General features: G+C 40.4%; 4 protein-coding genes across 6 annotated transcripts; 3 read left to right on the top strand and 1 right to left on the bottom strand.

The window, feature by feature from the left end:
* Window positions 1-1,084: 1,084 nt before the first annotated feature.
* On the top strand, window positions 1,085-7,923 carry rlim (ring finger protein, LIM domain interacting). 2 transcript variants are annotated; one of them, XM_026358016.1, is made up of 4 exons: window positions 1,085-1,173; window positions 2,357-2,583; window positions 4,175-4,282; window positions 4,364-7,923. In XM_026358016.1, exons 2-4 carry the CDS (start codon window positions 2,415-2,417, stop codon window positions 5,992-5,994), a joined length of 1,908 nt encoding a protein of 635 aa, XP_026213801.1. In that variant the 5' UTR covers window positions 1,085-1,173; window positions 2,357-2,414; the 3' UTR covers window positions 5,995-7,923. The 2 variants fall into 2 exon arrangements, with proteins under 2 accessions (XP_026213801.1, XP_026213802.1); XM_026358017.1 differs by lacking the exon at window positions 1,085-1,173 and adding an exon at window positions 1,365-1,439.
* A 459-nt stretch (window positions 7,924-8,382) lies between these two features.
* On the top strand, window positions 8,383-9,926 carry glod5 (glyoxalase domain containing 5). Its single transcript, XM_026357706.1, has 4 exons — window positions 8,383-8,475; window positions 8,856-9,011; window positions 9,304-9,459; window positions 9,555-9,926. Exons 1-4 carry the CDS (start codon window positions 8,419-8,421, stop codon window positions 9,696-9,698), a joined length of 513 nt encoding a protein of 170 aa, XP_026213491.1. The 5' UTR covers window positions 8,383-8,418; the 3' UTR covers window positions 9,699-9,926.
* An 851-nt stretch (window positions 9,927-10,777) lies between these two features.
* Window positions 10,778-14,438, bottom strand: LOC113160443 (cis-aconitate decarboxylase-like). The gene is made up of 6 exons (XM_026357703.1): window positions 14,352-14,438; window positions 13,847-13,901; window positions 13,444-13,631; window positions 13,094-13,186; window positions 12,730-12,935; window positions 10,778-12,086 (listed from the first exon to the last, which is right to left on the bottom strand). The coding sequence occupies exons 1-6, from the start codon at window positions 14,367-14,369 to the stop codon at window positions 11,159-11,161; spliced, it is 1,488 nt and encodes a 495-aa protein (XP_026213488.1). The 5' UTR covers window positions 14,370-14,438; the 3' UTR covers window positions 10,778-11,158.
* Window positions 14,439-14,717: 279 nt separating this feature from the next.
* On the top strand, window positions 14,718-19,049 carry LOC113160441. 2 transcript variants are annotated; one of them, XM_026357700.1, is made up of 11 exons: window positions 14,718-14,783; window positions 15,249-15,438; window positions 15,525-17,036; window positions 17,112-17,204; window positions 17,283-17,387; window positions 17,474-17,583; window positions 17,683-17,874; window positions 17,961-18,123; window positions 18,212-18,377; window positions 18,521-18,615; window positions 18,696-19,049. In XM_026357700.1, exons 2-11 carry the CDS (start codon window positions 15,282-15,284, stop codon window positions 18,779-18,781), a joined length of 2,679 nt encoding a protein of 892 aa, XP_026213485.1. In that variant the 5' UTR covers window positions 14,718-14,783; window positions 15,249-15,281; the 3' UTR covers window positions 18,782-19,049. The 2 variants fall into 2 exon arrangements, with proteins under 2 accessions (XP_026213485.1, XP_026213486.1); XM_026357701.1 differs by lacking the exon at window positions 14,718-14,783 and adding an exon at window positions 14,845-15,094.
* The last annotated feature ends 3,698 nt before the right edge of the window (window positions 19,050-22,747 follow it).

Here is a 22,747-nt window from a genome sequence, read left to right as displayed (position 1 = left end):
TGGGTGAAGTCTCTCAGACAGCTCCACTTGATGCGTAAAATCTCCCCTTTCCTCACCATGGATGTGCGCCTCCTGCAACCGCGATTGGCCGACGCTCACCATATTGTAAATCCTGTGCTGTGTGTACCAGGGAGGTTGAACTCGGGGTGTGTGTGTATGTGTGTGTGTGTGTTTCTCAGTTTCCAGAAGATCACTGTAATCTTCTTAAAAGAAAGAAAAGGGATTCCTCTCGCTGCTCTCAGCCGAACAGTTAATCGCTCTTGGGGGGGGGGAAACCAGAGGCTGCTGATGATGAACCTGGCTCCACACTCGCTGTTTCTCATTGGAATGTGTCGGTCCACCTTAAAAGCGGCCGGACGCCTGTAGAGGGCGCTGTTCGGTGATTTCAACGCTGACCCGAACTGGAAAACAAAACGGGGGGAAAAGGGGGGGATGCGTTTTAATTAGCAGCAACTGGAATGAAATACTAATTTTACAGCCCTGAATTCCATTAAGTTTTGACTGTGGTGACAAGAAATGGCAAACCACTTATTACTTTTTCTGATTAAACCTTTGAAGAAATGAAAGCTCAAATATGACAGGTACCATTGGAGTACAGTAATCCTGAATATTGACATTGGCACTGTAGATTGGTTTTCCATATTGCTCTCTGAACATGGTGCACTTTCAAGTCTTTCAGCTGTGTTTGCTTAACGCTATGATTGTGTATCTTTCATATTGTAAGTCTCATAAGTCCCTCATATGACGCATCCCAGACTAATAGCATTTCTTTCTTGTTGTACTTAATTACAACAGAGTACAGGCTAACATATTGTAAGAGAAACTTTAATATGAAACACTCCGTAATGTCTTTTAATAGACTTAGAAAAATAGAGAATAAGCAGAAATAGCCACAAGACGCATAATTCAGAAATGATTAAGAAAAATGCTACAGTAAAAAAAAAAACACACTATTAATGCTAAAGTAAAAACAGTTATAGATGATTTAATTTATTTACTTTATTTATCTGATGTGGTTTCAGTTCATGAGCAGCTTTAAAATAACTGAACGACGCCATCTAGAGGCGATAACGCCACTTTTAAGGTGAACCGGAAAATCCCAGTAAGAAGCCAGGTTCAGGCTGCGTCGTAACTTGGCAGTAAGATCACATTGCTGCTAACATCACTGAACAGGTAGTGTGTTTGTGATTTGGTGACAGACTGTGTGATTACCATTATTTTATTTAGCTGGATAATTTTAGCTTTTTTTTTGCCTTGGGTAGGTGCTGGTTGTGAACGTCATTGGTTGACGTCGTTAGCTTGGTTAGCTTGAGCTGATGCTAACGGTAGCGTCATTGTACTTACGCTAAAGAAACCGCTGTGTTTTTTTTTAGTGAACATACACTAGCAGTTAACGAGACGAATAACCGTGTCCTACCGCGTTTCCATCTGTGCTAAAGGTATTTACGTCAAATTGATGTAACTGGGAACACTTAGCACGAAGTTGCTGGCTAAGTTAGCGTTGGCTAAAGCTACATATGTCGTTCTTAGTGTGTAGTTAGCCTCTCGGCTAGTTAACGTGAAGCTAACTGGCTTTAGCGTTTGATAAACTCAACACAAACGGAGTTGTTTTGTGATGTGAGAAGTATGTATTTAAGTATATTTATAGCCGGGTGAAAGTTCTCAACGTTTCTATTTTACAAACACAGGCGATCCTACATCATATATAGTAATTGTTGAAGTTGGCACTGCTAGCCTCCATGTCCAGTGTTAGCTGGCTAATAGACGGTAAGCTAGATGATGCCATTTTGTTTTTATCTCGACTTTGACCAACATAACGTTATAGCTTTTCTATTGGGGTTTTAAGAAGACATAGTCGATCGAATTATTCACACAAGACGTGGTTATTAAACAGTCTTGTTGATTATCTTCAGGGAAGTAAGTACGTTGTGTTGTGTGTTACGGTAAACGCAGTGGCTCAGCTACCGTTTCATTTAACTATAGTAACTTATTAGCTGTGTCAGTTTGCTTTGTGTATCCAGGGGAGGTAAACCAGTCCTAATATTAGCTACTTGATCGCCAATGTTTACATTTTACTCTCACACACTGAGTGTGTCGCATTGTGATGCTGTGACGTTTTCTTTTGATGGCAGTAAACTAGATTGACCGTAGTACGTTGATTCGGCCATTACACCATCATAGCTACAGAGTGGGGACACCAGAAGGTGTTGACATTGTTGTGTATCTTTGATAGTGAATCATTCTTATGGCCTTTTCTTAATTGATCCACATTGATTCTAATTTGTTCTTGTTTTTGAGATGCCTGTACATACATGCATTATATGTATATGTATTTATGTTGTTTTTTCCCATGCAGCAACTGGGTCTTGCTGAAGATTGGAGAGCATCCCTCGACCTCCCTTCCTTTTGAATCAATGGAAGGGTCTGACAGTTCAGAGCAGAGTGGCAATGACCAGCCAGAGTCTCAGCGCAGGAGGCAGCTGGACCGCTTGGACAGGGAGGAGGCCTTCTACCAGTTTGTCAACAATCTCAGTGATGAGGACTACCGCCTCATGAGAGACAACAATCTTTTGGGGACCCCAGGTAATAAACCGTTTATTACACCAGCCGTCGTTGTTGTGAAAGGACGTTCTTACTGTTTGTAGTATTTTTTTTTAAAGGAACTGAAATGCTCATCAGTTCTTTTTTTTTTTTTTTAAAGGCAAAGCTGGTTAACAGTAAATAATACATACTAATTATTTTAAGTGAATAAAATTATTCTAGGTCACACCCCCCTAAGCTTCTCTCATTCTGACTTTAATTTGGCTAGTTTCACTTCTGTTGTTTGGTTTGGTTTTCATCTAAAATTCAAATTGTCGTTGCCGATTTGTCTGCTCACTTTTTGTGTCTCAGTCAGAGTAATATGCTTTTAAAGTTTCTGTTGGCTGTTAAGCCAAGACTGCAGATTTAAGACTGCTAAAATATGTGTAGACAAATGTAAGTAATAACTTTATTGTTATATTAATAGCCTGTGGCTTACTCAAAACCTTTATGTGGACTGTATGACAGGTGCTTTACATCAAAAGCAATCTAGCTGGGCTATTGTTTATGCTATAGTATCTCTTCAATAAAGTAGAGATTCGGAAAAGGCATATACTGTCAAAAGGTAAACATACTACTTATGTTACATAGTCGTGCTGTAACGTCACATAAATTACACTGCAACCCACCTTTGGTGTCTCATTATTGTAATTGCAAACTTTTCAGTCATACTTGTTATATAATATTAACATAATCCATTTCCAAACTATTGGTAAAGCTTTGTCCTCTTCCATCTTTACACATTTCCATGTTACGCTGTAGATGAGAAGTTATGGTAACAGCTAAGCTCAGGTTTTCTCTAGTTTTGGATCTATCATTGTCCTCGGAGTATAACGGCCTATGGACAACTGAAGGCGCTCAATTCGTTTCTGTCCCAGGACAGTGGGAGGGGGAAATATAAGTTTGGATTTGTCAATGTGCTCGAAATGCAACAGCCTATGGACTACTGAAGATACCCAGTGTGCATCTGTCCCAGGACAGTGGGAGGGGGAATGTAAGTTTGGAGCATCCCTTAGTGGAGCACTTGCAAGAAGAGGGCACTGAATGGTCAGTATCATGCCCTGGTAAGTCTGTAGTATTGTCCTATTGCCAAATCAAACAACTTTATGGGTCAACAGAAAGTGAAACCAGTGTGTGTGTGTGTGTGTATGTGTGTGTGTATATATATATATATATATATTAGTATATATAGTATATTTCTCTAATATTACACAATATTTGTTTTTCATCTTTATTCGTTACCTGCCAGAAATCTTGCTGTGTCGCTATTTCGGCTTTTCCTGTTTCACAGGGAAGTTGTTTTTAATTCCTCCCAGTAGGGCTCATGTGCAGTAGCTAATTATGCGTTGTTGCATTGCTATACCATTGATAATGCAAAATTACCCCCACCGCCCCCTTTTTTTTGCCGCATACAAATGTATACAAATATTATTGTGGGCAGTGTGATGTGTGGTACTTCCCTACCTCCCAGCCACCTGCAAGGTCTTTCTGTCAGTCCCGGCTTATATTCATGCTGAGACTAGAAAAGCAGTGAACCAAAGCCCTATGATTTTATAATAACTCTGTTCTTTCTGTTTTGTAATGTTTCTTTCAGGGGAGGTAACAGAGGATGAGTTGTTCAATAGACTTCAGCAGATCAAAGATGCTGGTCCACAACAGCAAAATAACACTCCTAATACTGAAAGCACAGGAGAACCTAGTGGTAAGTTTGACTTAGTTTGACTCTAGTTTACTATCAAATTCTGGTATGATTTTTTAACTTGTTAACTGTGCTCATTTTCAGAACAACCAGAAAACCCTGAGGATCCTGCCAGTGGGGATAGTTTGCTAGACTGGCTGCACACAGTGAGACGCACAGGCAACACGACCAGAACTGGCCATCGTGGAAACCAGTCATGGCGGGCAATAAGTCAGACTAACCCAAACAGTGGAGATTTTCGCTTCAGCCTGGAAATAAGTATGAACCGCAACCTGGCTGAACAGCAGGCAGCTGCTGAAAGAGAGCAGGAATCTCCAGAGGGCCCTGCGGAGGGTCAAGTGGTAGAGGCAAATGCTGAATCACAGGTCCCCATGGAGACGGAAGTGGTGGAAGAACCAGTTGTAGAAGAGTTGGCTGTCATAGTGGAACCAGAAGCTGAACTAGAAGAAGTCGTATCACAAGAGATTTTTGGAGAACCTCCCAGCTCACCTGCTGTCCTGCCGGCACAACCCGCACTTTCTCCTTCTCCACGCAGAGGACAAAGGAGACCCTGCAGTCGCAGTCCAGAACCACGAAGGACCAGGGCCCGTACAGCAAGGAGTCGTTCTCCTCTCAACTTGGATCAGCTGGATGGTCTCTCTAATCTACGTCATGCTCACAGCTCTCAAGGTCCCAGCTCTGCCACCAATACCCCTATGCCTCAAGTGGAGGGCAGTTCTCGGACTCGACAACATGTTCTTTCCAGACAAAGCACCAATGACAGTGAAGTTCAGCCATCTAGGGCTGCTGCAGAGTCGGTTCCAGAAACCAATGTTGGATCTCAGGAAGGAGAAGCTACCGGGGGAGAAGGGGGTGCAGCTGGGCGTCGTCCCCCAACTATTATGCTTGATCTCCAGGTGCGTCGTGTGCGTCCAGGTGAATATCGGCAAAGAGATAGCATTGCCAGTCGAACCCGCTCCCGTTCCCAGAACTCAAACAACACATTTCTTTATGAGAGTGAGCGCGGTGGATTTCGTAGGACTTTCTCACGCTCTGAGCGTGCTGGTGTGAGGACCTATGTCAGCACTATTCGAATTCCTATCCGAAGAATCTCTGATCCAGGTTTAGGAGAGGTAACTTCAATGGCTGTCCAGTCTATGATTAGGCAGATAATGACTGGTTTTGGTGACCTCATGGATTCAGATTCAGATTCTTCAGATTCAAACCGTGGAGCCAGCACGCCCGCGGATCTGGCTGAAGCCCTTAACAATCATGCTGCTGCTCCTCCTGCTGATGTTGAGGAACCGCCTGTGGTTGCTGGAGTTAGAGCAAGGACAGCTGAGGCCGATATTGATGAGAGCATTGCCACTGGTCCACCTGGCTCTGGTGGCAGGGCGAGACCTAGACCACCTATCAGCCTAGATGATACCAGCTCACTGCCTTTACTGCGGCTCGCCCACTTCTTTCTCCTAAATGATGATGATGACGACCAGCCCCAAGGGCTGACTAAAGAGCAGATTGACAACCTTTCCATGCGCAACTTTGGTGAGAGTGATGCATTGAAGACTTGCAGTGTCTGCATAACAGAGTATGCAGAAGGTAACAAACTACGTAAGCTGCCCTGCTCACACGAGTACCATGTGCACTGCATCGATCGCTGGCTATCTGAGAACTCCACCTGCCCCATCTGCCGCAGGGCTGTCTTGGTATCGTCCAATCGAGAGAGTGTGGTGTAGCCCATAACAGACTGCAGGCCTTTTGTCTCCACCTAAATAATATAACATCCCAAGTCCATGAAGGCTTTGAGGAAATGTGTCTCACTGTTGAAATGTACTTCCTTTTTACCATTTGTGAGTTTGGTCATAATGCAGTCACAAGTTTGATTTGGGGTGCTTCATACTTTAACACTGGGACAGATTCAATCTCTAGTAGGACATTGGTTTATACAGTTAACTTAGACACAAGAAATGCATGCAATTTGAACTGACCTGTAATGACTCGGCAGTTTTGTTTTTTTTAATTGCATCAATCCACATTCACATACAGACTTGAATAATCCCCAGGTTATAAATGCTGCACACTTGCAGGTATTTCAGGCACTTCAAATCTGCTATTTTGTATTAGCTCATAAATGGCGCCTTACATGCCATGAGTTGGGTATTGGTACACTTTCTGGTTACCCCAGTTCAAAGTATTAGCTGTAAATAAGCTTGTAAAAATAATTTTGAATCATACTTTGTATAATTGAATTGGTTTTGGATTGTAAATGAAGATTAGGGTCTTGTTGGCTGCAATTACTTCCTGTCATAATGTCCCTAAATTTGGTTTTAGGCAAATGGGGGACATTAGCGTACACAGAAGAATTATTTAGAGATTGTCATGTCCAAAGAATGTGGGACATAAATTGGTTTGCTATTTACTATGTGACTCGCCCTTCTCTGTTCATCTGAAAGAAACACAATGCTCATCTGGAGTGGCATATACCATGGAAATTCTGTGTGTTGAATTATTTAAAAAATAGAGTTTTGTACAGACATAAGGATAAGAGGAACTCACCTAGGTTACTTTTGACAAATGTAAGTTTATTTTGGAATCAGGCAGCATCTTCTTCGATCATTAAAAAGTATCAGAAATTAGCAGTGTTTCAATATTGATAGCAGAAACTGGGTTGATATCAAGTTGCTGGCATGTGAACTTCCCCACCTGAAGGTATTGTAGTAGCAGGCAAGACATTTCACAAATTTAAATATAGTTGCTTTTGCTATGTTTCCCCACGTGTATAGGGACATTTACTTTTTAATGTACACCAGTGTCATTTCATTTTGCTCTGTAATTCATAAACAGTTGATCTGATTCTTTTTTTTTTTTTTTCCCCCACTAACATAATGTGTTGTTAATTTTGACTGATTATGTTCTTTAAAGTGGTATCGGCATAGATTGAAATGACCAGAAATTGGCCTGAAATGTAAACTTGCTTTCTCACCTCAAGCCAGAATAGATATCTTCACTTGTAGATTTATTTCAGTGTACAAATTGACAATTTATTAATCCAAAGGTTTAAGTTTCAGACATTTACCAAATCACATTCATGTGTCTGGGGGGGAAATCCCATCATTGTCCTTCTGTCTTCAGACTCCAGTAGAAAGTCGGGACACTCACTCACTGTGCCCTCCTGCCTCCAGAGCAGATGCTTCATATCAGTGTGCAATACATGTAAAAGTGAAAGTAGGGAAATATAAACCATGATATAAATGTATGCTATTGTTAAAAACTCTTGTTGATGCCTAAACTCTTAAATGAAGACTTATTACATTTTAAAATGTGTTTAAAAGTTAAGTTTATTCAGAAGTTGTGTAGGTTTTTAATAGCACTGTTGATGAACAGGAACATCGGCTAAAGGAAGAAAACGGCATCACTACTAATGCTTCCTGTCATGTTTCTTGTTTCACTGTTTGATGTCTTTGCCATAATTATAACTTCCCTCTGTGGGATGAAGTTTGAATGCAAGACGTTGTCATTGTTGAATACCATACAAATGTAAATGAACGTATGTTCCCTCTTTAGGCCATGCTTTAGTTTCGGCCTTGTTCTGTGACTCACCCAGTGCAGTATGATAACTGGGGTTAAATGAAACCAACTGGCGAATTAAACAAGTTGTTATGCTACGAAGTGCAGTCTGTACCCTCACTATGCTCTCGGATAATACGTGCTGCAGTAATACATTGAGCACCCATAAATCTTTTTAGCACCACTTTGATTCTGTTCAGTTTGATGTTCGAACATGCTAAAACAAACACAGGCTTAAAGAAAAAGCCTTAAAGTTGAGCTGTATGACTGAATTAGGAGTGTGATGATGGCTGTTATCATTTATGAGGCATTAGACACCTTTCACCTGGTGAAGTAATATTCATTTATTATTATTAATTATTAATTAACCCAACTTCCATGCATTAATTTCCAGTTTGCACATAGAACAATATAATAGCCTTGTAGGACGTCTGCTTCAGTAGCATGTTTTGATAAGCTCTGAAATGAGAGTGGTCGTGATTTAAACTTACATTTAAAGCTCGGACCGGAGAGTGACGCTGCTGCTGCTGCTGCGGCCACTTCACTGACTGCTCGGGAAAAACAAGGAAGTGTCGCTTTCAGGTTCGTCCAGGATGGCGCTCCGGGTAGTCGGAAGCCGTTTGTCGCATTTCCAGAGAATCTGCTTTAAGGTAAATTATTTTAGTTGTTTTCCTCTAATTTCATGAACAACCTTCATCATTTCTCGCCACCTTTCCTCTCGCACGCTACTTATTTACGATGGAAACAGCCGTAACACTCGTTTGTTTCCCTTTCGCGGTGGGTTAGATCGCAGACTTCAAAGTGGGTCATACACATGACCTGTGCACCTGTAGTTATATTCTTGAACTGGAGGTAATGTCTTAATATGAAGTGGGTCATTCCAGAGCCATATGGACTTGTGACCCTCCAGGTGCTCACTGGGTGTGTCAGACACTCACCGCACGGTGGAGCTGTCGAGGCTCCTGCTGCTTTTGGAAACATGGTCAGTATCAAGTAATCCTCACATGCACTCTCCTCACCCTGTGTTCAGACGCTCCCCACTCAGACAACAGGAGCTGTTAGATTCAAAAGAACATGTCCGGTTGAACTGAGCCATCTCGACCATCTGGTCCTAACAGTGAAAAGTGTCCCAGACACCATCAGCTTTTACACGTCAGTGCTGGGTATGGACGTCTCCACTTTCAAGGTAATGATCATGATGATAATTGTTATTTACAGCTCGTTACAGATTACAAATACATGCATCATAATATTTATTACCCATACATTATTTTACATTTATCTTTTTTTCTGCCTAACGTGTCCTATAGTTATCTAATCATTGTCCAAGTGAATATGAGCTTCTGGTGCCAGGGAAAGTCCACTAGATGGCAGGCGTTGAGTGCATGAAGTGCTCTCCACTCAGTTTTCAGGGACTTTGGGTTTCTCAGGAACTTCTAAACACTCATACCTGCCACCTTTGCCACTGCAATTTTTAGGGAAACCGTAAGGCTCTGAGTTTTGGCCAGCAGAAGTTTAACCTTCACCAGCTGGGACAGGAGTTTGAGCCCAAAGCCAAGCATCCAACGTCAGGCTCTGCCGACCTGTGCCTCATCACCACAACCCCTCTGGCCACAGTCGCTGCACATCTCAAGGTACTTCACTCAGTCCTACATGCTGTCCGTTCTTTTCTTTTTTTTTTACTTTGAGATGGAAAGTTCAGTGTCAGCGTCTTGTTGCTTCTCTCCAGGTTTGTGGAGTCGAGATAGAAGAAGGTCCGGTGGAGCGCACTGGGGCTGTGGGGACAATCATCTCACTGTACTTCAGAGATCCAGACCAGAATCTCATTGAAGTGTCAAACTATAAGGAGTCAGCGTCCGAGGGATCATCTTGAGAGTCGTTTGGCTTTGATTGTGCACATGAGAAATACAGTACCCCTCTGTGCACTGGGTCTGTGTTTGTAGAGCTATAATGTTTTGGGACCAAAATCACTTAAGTTTAAGTAATAAATGCATTTAGAGTTGGATGGATAACATCATATGTTGTAGTTCGCTTCACCAATGGTTACTATTTTGATCATGTGTGGAAAAAGGACAATAAAACTCAGAATTCAGCATACGAAGTGAAATAACCTGAGCGTTCTGTTAAGACAAACAGTTATATGTGTGTCAAACATGGCTTATTCCACTGCTGATGGATGGACGAGTGTAAGGTGGGTTATTAATAGCCAGGAAATGGAAAGAACCATCATTTAAAAGCCAGTTTCTCTTACTGCTTCAAGGGAACCTTTTAATTCTGTGAAGTCTGAAACACAAAAAGCAAATTGAATCTGAAGATGGGGTCTTCGCATAAAGCTCTTGTGAAGGCCTCTTTTTTTTCAAAACTCTTATTGTTTCACATTGTTCCAGTGACCACATGAAACTAACATGAACTTTATACACGTCAAATGTTTCTTAGGTGTAACAAATATATTTAATTACGGAGGAAGGTAGAAATTAAAATGGACACAAACACCCGGTAAGGTGAGACCTTATTGACATTAATAAATTAGTACAGGTAGTTATTTTAGTTAGTGTACTTCCCATCTGGCATGTTCTTAACTGAAGAGATGCTTTTAAACTTTGACTGCTCACTTATACTATATCACTAATATCACTAATAATGTAGCTAATGGAGTCTTCACTAAGTTCTTCTTCCTCTTCAGGCCTGAGGACTGAGCTGGACATTTGCATGACACAGGGTCCTCCAGGGTAAACACCTATTTCCTCCTGACTTATTGCCACATATTCTAATTCTATTAAAACATCTCGCTTGTTATTTTAAAAACACCTCTATAATTATTTAACCATGAAGTTTTTTCTTGCTCTGCATATGTTCTGATTATTTTAAGCCAAAGATTGTTTCTCCTTAGCATAAAATCTCCTTACTTTAAGTAGTTTTATTAAAACAAAAACAAACAGAAATGCAGGTGTGTGTATTTTGTAGTGTAACAATACACAACTTTTAATGTTGATTTCTAAATAAAATACTGAGATAATTTAGCACAATACAGATTAGATAAATATATTCTAACATGGCTCAATGAATGTTTTTTAACACTAAAAACGACAACCATTAGGAAAAACAATTGTAATGTACACTGTAGTGGGCTAAAGGTTCATCATGTAACAGTAAAGGTGTTATATGAGACAATAGTAGGCAAAATTTTAAGTTAGGTGTTTTAATTTAATATGGACAGATTATATTTCAAAGCATTAATATGTAATTCTAAATACATCTTATTGTTAATTGTATTTTTACTTATTTATGTACAATCATTTCAGTTTTGTTGTCACTGTGCATGTCTGTAAATGTTCATTGAAGCTGAGAGAGAAGGGCTCTGCAGTCGACCACTCTGTCCAGCTCCTCCACCACATCAATCAGACTCTCCACCTTCTCAGAGGGAAGCACCACTCCTGCATTGTTTCTGAACTTCTTTATCAGGCTTTCATTGGTCAGTGGGTTGCGCCAGTGACCGTAGAAAGTGTTGCAGCGTCCCGTCAGAACGTCTCCACCAACAGTCGTCACCTGGACTTCGCCGTACATGCGGTTGAAATTAGCTGGGTTGTCGTGGGGATGCTCCACACGAACACGGCTCAGCAGAGCGAGCAGGTCAGGGCGGTTCATGGAGGCAGGTGTGAAGGACTGCACTGTCACCTCGCCATCTAGGAGAGCACTGCAAGCATTGAACTGGAAGGAGTGGCGTGCCTCGTGCTCAGACTCAGGGAAAGGCCTGTTGATGTATTTGGACTTGGGGACTCTGAGCAGGATGTCTTGGACTTGAGCTGGGGAGACTGTGCCAGGACCAGCTCCCACAAGAAGCTCATGGACAGAGGCTGCAGCATCTGCCACCCAGTGCATCCCCAGATGGGCGGGGAAGCGCTTAAAGCCCATGTCCTGCTCCTCTAGCAGGAACAGATGGCCGTTATCATTGGGTGATTGTAAAGGCTTTGGCACATAGTCTTCATAAAAAGCGTTAAACCCAGCCACTCCTGCAACAGCATCCAGGACCAGAGGACTGGCCTCTAGGCCCCGGGAAGCCAGCAGAGCGGCCTCCAGCCCCAAGCGTGAAGCATTACCAATGTGGAGGGGTTTAGACTGGGTGGCGGCATTAGCCATTGGGGCTCCAGACAGAGAAGCAGCTATGGCCAAGGCGTGACTGCACTGGTAGGGATTCAAGGACAGGAGGCGAGCACAGGCAGCTGCACTTCCCATGGTCCCTACCACAGTGGGAGGGTGAAACCTGATGATGAAGAACATAGAAAGAGACTGAGTGTCTGTGACTTTGGACAGATGTTTTATAACTGTTTAGTCGTGCAACAAAATAAACTAAAAACATTTTTAAATAGGCGTTCTCCATCATTGTGGTTACAGCTGATCTTCAGTGTGTAAAAGTGTCTGTTGCATAAAGTGGATACAACTTTCACTTTTAAAAGACATTTAGTTACTTCAGTCCTGTGTAATATTCTTCTTCAAATAGCTATTTGTGCTAATACTACCCACAGTGCTGTGTCTGGTTCATGAGCATTATAACAACGTTTCTACAGCTCACTGATATCACTACTAGAGCTTTTCCGTGTTGTGTCCACTTCCAAGCTGTGACAGACATTTCCACTATGCATATACATACTAAGTTAGTAGCATTGGTGACAATGACTGTGATTTTCTCCTTATCCTCCTTAGAATTAGCAGACTTAGTCCTGCAGACCTTTGACAGTCACTGCTGCAATTTTGTTGCAAGCTCCACAGCTTTTAAAAGACACTTAATTAATTAAACATGTTAGCAGACATTTACTGGCAGTGGTGTTCTTCTATAAGCATGTAAACTACAACTGAACAAGGAACTGGTTAAGTACAGTTTCTGTTACACAATCTGAAGTGCTCACCTCTTTGGGATGTTGCGGGCCTCATTAGAAAACCTCATCAGTCGACCTTGGATTTCAATGCCAACATTAAAGGCCAGCAGGAAGTCCAGGCCAGTTGGTTTACTGTTAGCAGGCATCATGTCACTCAGTGCTAACACAGCAGGAAGTACGGCTCCTGAGGGATGAGTGGCAGGGTGCCATGTGTCATCAAAGTCCATGGAGTGAGTCTGCAGAAAGGAAACAACTTTTTCATCAAGCCCTTGTGTTTGGCTGCCAAAGCTGTGCCATAATTGAATATAAAAAGTCATAGTTTGGTTGCGGTAATAGGTTCAGTGCGTCTGAAAATATGGTTCAACCAATATCTGTTCAACTAATTTGTACTCACAGCCACTCCATTAACAAATGCTGCTAGTGTTGGGGAGAGCCTGGTGTCCCTGCGTCCGTATACAGAGCTGATGTCATCAGGAGCATACATGTGCTGAGGGGACAAGACAGATGGTTAAACAGGGAAGTGTAATTAAATAAAAATGTCACAAAATCATCGCCTAGTGTACACAGACTTTCAAAATAAAACTTTTAACCATTACTAATAGCATTTATAAGCCTAAAGCATTTGACTTCTGACTTTTAAATATGTACGATCCAGCATTTGCTTGTAACTTTGCCATTGTCTCGTCATAAAAAAACCACAGTAAAACGTTATTTTTGATCTTGTTCCATTCCCCTCTGACTCACCTGGCAGTGCTGCAGGGCCAGTTCAAACACCTCAGTCGTGCTGCCAATCAGTCCAACACCAATGCTGTCCAGGACCATGCGTTTGCTGCGGTGAAGCACAACAGAGGACAGGTGCTGGGGCTTTATGTCACTGATGAACTTCCCAAAGGTGGCTGTGACTGTGTCCTCAGGGGCGGGTTCCTTCAGAACTGCAGGGGCAAAGGAATGATTCATTGAAAAATACATTTAGTAGAAACAACAACAGTGTGCAAGAGGAAGTCAATATGAGTTGATTATGAGAATATGAGTTTCAAAATTACCTAAAATTATTTGTTACAGTATTAATTGTAATAAAAAAGTAAAAAAAAACACAATATTACACATTATTCTCAGGGTAATAATGAACTATCAATGTGTGGTTTACCTTTTAGTGCAGACTTATGCAGTCCCCTGACAGCCCACAATGGTCTAATGGTTTTCTGTGGAACACAGATATTGAAGTTGAATACATCTGTAAGCTACTAGGGAGAACCTCAGATCAGTTATTTAATGTGGACATATGCAGTCATTTTATAAGTTCATTGTCAGACAAAAGTACATTGTTTAAATCAGCCTTCCCTAATGGAAAATGACATGGTGTAATATGTGTGATATGTTCAACATTTAATGCAGGCTTTGTTAGATTCCCTCTTAGATTACAGTTGCTCTCTGTTTCTAAAGAAAGGAAAGAACCCCACCATGACAAATAGAAAACAAAACTCAGAAAGAACAAAGAAAACCTATAGAAAGATAAAAAATGTGTATAACATCAAACAATCAAAATTATAATAATAATTTTGATGGTCAAGAGTCGGATGTAAGGATGTGACCATGTAATAACGCTTGTGTTCATTTAATTTAAATGATCTGCAAAAATGTTTATCTTTTACCTGAAATTTGGACATCATGGTTTCACTCTGGCGCTTCTGTCACCGTCTTCTGTCTTTGTCTTTTCTCTCGTCTGTGTTGGTACTGGAGTTTTGCAGTCAGGAGGTTGACAGTGCTGTTTTGGGGTTGGTAGGTGACTGCCTTATATTGCCCGAGGTTTGGCAATGATCACGATAAAGGAACAAGGAAGAGCAGGTATTCAGGGAAGAATTTCCATTGTGCTCTTCATCAGCATAATTAGCATCACCAGCACAGGAAGAAGAGGCTGAAAAAGGAAAGGAATGTATTTTCTAAGAGGTTACATAATGTGTCATAATGCTGAATGTATGTTATTTAAAGAATATTTCAGTGAACCCCTCCCACAACCACTCCTATTAATGCCACACCTGCATCCCTACTTCAGGGCACTTCATCTATGCAGGCATCTTGAACAAGTAAGGCTTTATTTCCACACTTCATACATAATAATGATGATGATGATATTCATTATGATTTAAGTTTTTTTTTAAGATTACCATGCTATTCAATAGCAATACAAAACTTTTAACTGACTGTTTAGGGTTATTTCTGTGAAAAACTTGTTGTCAAATTATTTAAAGAGAAACTTTGAAAACTGTTTCCTACAACAGTTTTACTACAAGAGTGTGTTTGCCCATGACTGCAGAGACAGACTCACATTTCTGAAACAGCTCGGGGTTGAAGGAAAGAAAAGTTCAACTTTGGACTTTATGTTTTTTGCGTTATGGTAAACAGTTAAAATTTATTTTACCATGTAGGAATGTTTTTTTGTGACAGACTGAGGCAAGCCAGTTTGATGATTTCTCATAGGAAAATTAACTGCAACAATAAATTAATTAAATATTGTATTGTCATTATATATTTTTTTATTTTTTTGTCAGTTGTTCTGATAAAACTCCAGAGACAAAGACATTATGGCAACATCAGACGGGTTTCCAGCCAGTTTCTATGGTGAACCAGGAGTGTTGGGAATGCTATCCAATGGGATCAGTGCATTCCTCGTACTTCTGCAGAACTTCAACTCAGCTCGGACTGGCAACCCCCCAGTCGGGGTGGAGAACATCCTCGCAGGTAAAACCTCTAGTAAATGTCTTCGATATAGTAGATTTAAAATGTAGCATAACATAATTATATACTAATTTAGAGCTATTTTGCAGGTGTTCATCTTATCCTCATTGGTGGTATATGCCAAGTGGTGGCTGGACTGCTGTCCTTCAGAAAATATGATCATCTAAGTGGCACTGCCTTCATCAGCTATGCTGCTCTTTGGAGCAGTTATGGTGCAACTCGAATCTACTTTGGTGCCTCGACTGAAACTCAGACCGCAGCATTTGCACAACATCTCACGACAAACAACGCGTCCCTTTCCACTGTTGTGCAAAGCAATATCTGCCTGAATGCCACCTCTGATGCAGTTTGTCCTCTGTTTCTGTCCATAAAAGAGTCAGCAATTGCTGGTCTTGTCCCCTACATCCTTTTGTCCTTCCTCTTGGCCTTCTGCTCTGCTACAGTCAACTACATCATGCCTTTTGTTTTTGGAGCCATCACAGCCACCTTGATTTTTGAAGCAGTAGGTGTGGTGGGGGGCTCCTGGGCTCTTGTGGTCTCTGGGGTTCTGGAGCTGCTCATTCTGGTTTTTGCCATTTACGGTTCAGCTGCACTGCTCGTCAAAGGTCTGACTCAGCGTCTAGTGCTCAAAGGCTTTGGTACCCCCCTCTTTAATGTTCTCCTGTTAGGGACCGCCAACTCAGCAAGTGCTCAGAGTATTGGTCAAGAGAAGAAGAAAAACACAAAATATGCAGAGCCAATGGCCTTGGGTTTCTTCTGTGACACTGTTGCTCCCTTCATCTTTGCTTTCTACAGCTTTGGGTACATGAAGTCTTTTGGTTTAGGAGCTGCCTGGGTCTCAATTGTCACAGCTGCCCAGCTGTTTTCTAGCTACTACGCCTATCTGCGCCAAGACTGCTACCACACCACAAAGTTTGGTCTTCATGCTACGTATTGGCTGATCAAGGCGTGGGATGAGTTTGTGGTATCTGCCGTGATTGTGGAGCACAGTACAGTGAACTCAGCGAGACAAGCAATGGTAGGAAACTGGTTCTTTGTGGTGGCAGGCTTGGTGCTCTGTGTGGGAAGCCTGAACATGGACGTCCTGGAAGTGATCCATAACCTGCTGTTTGTGCTGCTCACTGTGTCCACAATCCCTCAGATCCCTCAGCAGAGTTACTACATCTTCTTTGGTGTAGCTTGTTCCCTGTTCACTGCAGCCTCCCTCTATGGTACCGTCTCACGTCTGATCAACACCATAGCAGAGAAATCTCTCATCCCTGTAGGCCCGCAGCCCGTGTCCACTGCTCAGATGAAGGCAGTTTTGCATTGCTGCTGGTCTAAACAGGGAGAAGAGGAGGTACCGGCCCAAACTGGCCAGGTTTCAGACTCCCTGTTCTACCTTTTAAATGGGGTTGCTGCTCTCTCAGCCCTCCATACGAGTGGCTCTAGTACAAATCCTGCCTTCCTGCATCTGACTGTCCCTTGGGTTCTTATCTCTGGAGCTATCGTTCAGGTCTATGTCAGTCGGCTGCAAGTTACAGGCGGTGGCCGTTTTGGATCTGTCATCTCATCTATCTATGTAGCAGTGTGGGCAACCTGGACCTGGTTTAGATTTGCAGGTATGTTGGTTCAAACTTGTGATTATATTTGTTGTGATTGAATTTTGCAATAATCTAAATTCGCACATCTTTTAGGTAACTTCCTGCAGCTATCTACAGAGGCAGCATACGGTTTTGCAGCAGGAGCCATTGCCTTCCTGGTTATTAATGGTTTCCTCATGTTGATTGGTAAGGTCAACAACATTGCTTTTTCATATAAGAGTAATGTTTTGACTCAGGTCTCATTCTGTCCATTGTTTTTATCAGCTGCCTACCGGAACCTGGTGTTGCTGTTTCTAACAACAATCATGGAGGTTGTTCTGGTCTGTTTCCTGCTGTCTACCTTGAGTCGACTACCGTATCAACTAGAAAGTAAGGAGAGACTTACTTACTTTCTAATAATCTATCCAATCTAATCTAAATGATTTAGATTTGTGTTAATATATTTCTTTTCACAGTGGCCATGCTTGCACTGCTTTCAATCATTTCTGTATATGGAGCTCTGGCATCACTGGTCAACTGTATCTTCTCACAGAGGTTGCTGCCTATGGGCCCTGCCCTACTAAAGGTAATGAATCAGAGGTTTCTTCTTGCACACTTCCTCTGATCTAGAATATTTTGGTTGTATTATTTTATAGCTGTGTCCCTCTTATGTTGCCTTTGTTAGGAGAGAGTGAAGAAGGAGTCTGCTGCAGAGCTTCCATGTCCAGTGGCAAATTCCCATCTGACCAGTGGTCTCGTGAAGATTGCTGGTCTTCTAGAGGAAGGAGGAGTGTGTGGTATTCCCACAGACACAGTGTATGCCCTGGCTGCCTCCTGCAAGAACCCCCAGGCTATAGAGAAAATCTATAACATTAAAGTAAGAAAAAGCTTAGGTTAAATCAAACTTTTAATCTGTCAACTTTCTCAGAAGCTCATGAACCTTTTAACTGGGACTCTCTCTAGGACAGACCAGCAGAGAAGCCAGTCTGTATTTGCATCTCTAGTGTGGACCAGCTGGTTGAGACAAATCCTCCCTTCAGTCCTCTGCTCTGGGAGTTTATGAGGAACGTGTATCCTGGAGGCATCAGCTGCATCGTCAACAAAGGAGAATGGCTGTTCAAACTAGGTAAACAGAGCCTGACTGCTGCAGTTAAATGTCTGTGACATAGCTTGGAGTACTGACTGCACCTCAACTTTTAATTGACTCTTTGTAGGAGTGGGACCAGCTTATGACCGTGTTGGTACCAGGGACACTATCATGATCCGTGTCCCTGATCACACTGTGACCGCCCACCTATGTAACATCACTGGACCCCTTGCCATAACCTCAGCCAATCCCAGTGGAGAAGCAGACAGCACCCACCACAGCATGGTCATCAAGTAAGTGACCCAGAGCCAGTGTCTCTAATAGAATGACTCTCTGCCATGACTCTTTGCCAGTATTTAATGTCCTTTTTAGATCAGATAAACATGAGGGCTTTGCACATTCACTTACACCTCTGCCACCATTTATGTTTTCTTAGTCGACTTGGACACAAGATCCAAGGGGTTCTGTGTGACGGGGACTCTAATGAAGTTGTCGCCTCCACTGTGGTCAACTGTGTGAAGATTGATGAAGGTAAAAAACTAAATTCTTAATCATCTTAACTTTTTCTAAACAATATGGATTCATTTAAACTGGTTCCACTTTTTCCACAGGGACAATCACCATTGTGAGGGAAGGCTGTGTCCCTGCAGCAAAGATCTGGCAGATCTTTGACAAAGTAAAGAGCACGATGGTGTAATTGTTCTGAAATGTTTGTCTTATCCATAATGGTTTATTACAGCTTCTATATTTCTTAGGGCTACTTTAATTAAAAATAAAAAGTAATAAAATAGCAAATATAACAAAACAATTATATTCAGTGTATCAATTGATTCTTGTTACAATTGTCTGCTGTGTAATTTAAATCTCACTATTGTAATTTTTATGTCCTTAACAAAATTTTTATTTGACATGTATCATCTAATGTAATATAAGACCTATCTGAAAAATGAAATGTAAAGGATTCTTTCAACATGTTAAAAAATGTTTTCTTTAATAAAGAAACAAATACAAGCAATTTAAACATATTTCCTGCCACTATTTGTGTTTTTTTGTGTGTTAACATGTTGCATTCACCATAGAAAAATAAATCAGCTGCCACCAGCAGCCACAGAGGTTATCTCTTAAACAGCAACTTTATACTTCTTATAAGGTACCTCTTTCTTCCTCCTGCTTCCCATGAGGAACATCATGATTTCAGCGAGATTGTGAACTGCTCTGATCTGCTCCTTCTCCTTCTGGCTTCACTGAATCACTGGCTTTTACATTACTGAAGTGACCAGGGATTTGGCTTTATTGAAAACTAAAATTTCTTTCTGGGGACAGCTGAACCTGCTGAATGCGGATGGCCTCTATCCACCTAAATATGTAAATCACCAATACCTGACTTAAATCTCCATTTACAACGCTTAAAACTAAATGTGGTGATTACAGCCAAGACATGTTGGAAGGTGCAGTGCAGAGTGCTGTCCATGGTGCTGATCCACAGCAATGACAGAGACCTCACATTGTCTTCATTGATTTAATATTACTAATCCTTTAAGACAGCTAAAGCTGCACAACCATCTTTCTCAGTATAATGCACCCATGTCTAGAGGGATAATCACAGCCAACATACTACAACGTACAAGTACTCTTAGGCTGGTATTTTGTCAAGAGATAATTTCAGAGTTGGCACAGTTTAAGTTAATTAACTATGTGCATAATACATGTGTTTATAATAATGTTTATGTTTACCAATGTTATATATAAAATAGATAAAATATTTAGTTAGTTAAATTTGTTTCTGTAATTATAACTCTTTACTAATATTTACTTATCCATTATTATTTTATTTATGTTTTACTTCTTGTATAATTATTGCTTTGCCTTTATTTTGAGGATGACTTATATCATTTAAACACGGTATCTATTGCATGTCTGTCCATCCTGAAGAGGTAAAGGGTTTTTATTTCCTTCTCTTAGTCTGTCGTGCAAACTGTAAAACCAATGATAGCAAAATTTACCCAGCTCCATCGTATACCCTGTATCCACACTCCACACACCATCTCGCACAGAATGGGAATTAAGTATACAGTTTATATGGCATCAGAAAAAAGCCAGATATTGACAGCCTTAAAAAATTATTGTTGCATGTTAAAAACATCCTATCTTATGCTATTGATAAAAAAATTATCATATATTTTATATCACAGGTTTACAAATGAAATTTAATGTAAGATGAGTTTCAGACAGTAACAATGCTATCCAACAAGCTGTGGATGATTGGCGGAGGTACGAGATTGGAAGTTCTGCCTAACCATGAGAAAGACAACAATAATAGAAACCTCCCACATGACCACTATGAGGAAATGAAATATTTTTCTTCAGTGTACCAGAATTTTATATAACACAAGGAAATGGCTTTCTGATCCCTGGCACTTTCTTTTCAAACAATACAAATAGATAATGAAAATACATTTAAAAAGAAACTTTGGATTTGTAGTAATAAATGACTCATGAGGCTTTTGGCCTTTGGCAGAACAAGACGCTTCTTTGTTTCTTGAATCTCTGAATGTTATGTAAGACTAATGTTGAGTCATGGTGAATGAGTGGTAACGCAAACACTGCATTAAAATAACAGAGGCATGTTACATATACACATACATATATAGCTTTTCTTGAAATCATGACTTGTTCTTAGGGTCATGTAATTATCTAAATATTCTCTAAATTGACATTTTACCTTACTTTGAGTTAAGGTTATTGCTGCTGGTGGTGGTGGTGGGGGGTTTCAAGGGTTCACATATTTTTTCCTTTTATGGTTGTTCTTAATATAATATAATATAATATATATAAATATAATAAAAGATCTGATTTTATTGTGTTATTATTTTAGGCACATAGATGAAGATCAGATCACATTTTATGACAAATTAATGCAGAAAACTATGAAATTCCAAAAGGTTCACATACTTGTTCTTGCCACCGTAAGTGTTTCTACCACTTTTGGTGCAACATCAGAGGACAATATTCTTCAAGATGTATAAGTTTATGAACACTATGTAACAATCAGGTCCTCTAGGAAATCTCCAGTGTGCCAAAGTCAAATCAGTTTTTACCAGTGATGATGAACGACTATTACATCAAACTGAGAGACAGGATTATGTAACAATCAGTACAATAGACTTTATATAGTGACATACTGAACATTCAACAAACAGGTGAAACTCATGAATGTTGATTGTGAGTCATAATTCATGACCTGGAGCTTTGCTGACACTGTTCTGGTACCAACTGAAAAAATAATAGCCCACTTCCTGCAAGCCAAGAAAAACTAGCAATGATTGACAAGAAGAGAGACACTCTTTGCAATAATAACATTAAAAGGAATAAGAAGAACACTTTGTTACTGTACACTAATCAATCAAAAAACACAGAAAAGCACTCAAACTCACTATCATGGTTAATTTTAGTCATGACTTGTTCTCAGTGTCATATAATTATTAGATCACATTTCATGACAAATTAATGTAGAAAATGAAATGAATTTCATTGAATGAAATTCCAGGAGGTTCACATACTTGTTCTTGCCACTGTAAATGTTTCTACAACCTTTGGTGCAACATCAGAGGACACACTGTGTGAATGTTTGACCCAAGCCAATTACAAGATACAGCAAAGACCTGCATATGGATGAACAGTTCCAAAAACAACAACCTCGTGGAAATATTCCTCACAGAGTAAAACTGTACATCAAACACATAGAGATAATTAATTTACTGACATAGTCACAGCTTTGTTTCCCACACGTCTAGAGAAATTAGCAACTCCAGTAACAAGAGGGCAGAGCAACAGGTTGATATAATGCCTTGACAATAATTTCTAATTAAATATACAAGCTGAATAACCCAACAAATGACAATCTAAATAAAATCTCCATCATTGTATGACCTGAAACTCAGTGGACCTTCTTTGTACAGCAGAACTCACAGAATATAGCGACATGATGAGTTTCTACACTGAGCAACAACGAACGTTAAAAAGAAATCGGAGGAGCTGGAGTGAATCTCATGTATACCAGTTAACAAAATGCTTTTACAATTTGAAGTTGGTATAACTAATATTTATCCATTAATATTATCTAATAATGTAAAACAAATTCCTCTGACATCACCCCAAAGAATTACACAATACACAGAATTATATAACAATAAGGAAATAAGGAAACTTTAGTTCATTAGGGGCAATGCCCGGAAAGTCACAGAAAGATGTAGATGATTCCGGAGAAAAGGACACTTTGTTTTTCTTACATTATGTAAAGGAACAAAACAAAGCAAGGCCTGTCACATATCTTAGAGGAAATGTTTAAGTGCGTCTTTGAGAAAGCGGCATGACAAGACACTGACTTTGTAATCAACAGCGCTGCTCTGATATTTTTGTTTTAATGAACAAATAATAGATTATATCCAATCACCAATCCAATCACTTGTAAATTAATCTATAATTAATCTGTGACATGAATGAACAAAAAAAAAAAATCTCTTTCGCAAATATCATCTCAAGTTTGGTTCTTCAGTGTAGTAAATTCTTCTTGATGTGTCATATAGAAATCTACATCAATGGCGAACAGAAACAGTATTTTTGGCATTTGCATTGTTTAAAACGTTTTCACCATTACATGCAA

The sequence above is a fragment of the Anabas testudineus genome, chromosome 10 (genome assembly GCF_900324465.2).
Source record: "Anabas testudineus chromosome 10, fAnaTes1.2, whole genome shotgun sequence".
NCBI classification, from domain to species: Eukaryota; Metazoa; Chordata; class Actinopteri; order Anabantiformes; family Anabantidae; genus Anabas; species Anabas testudineus.
This window is presented reverse-complemented; position numbering and strand designations above follow the sequence as displayed.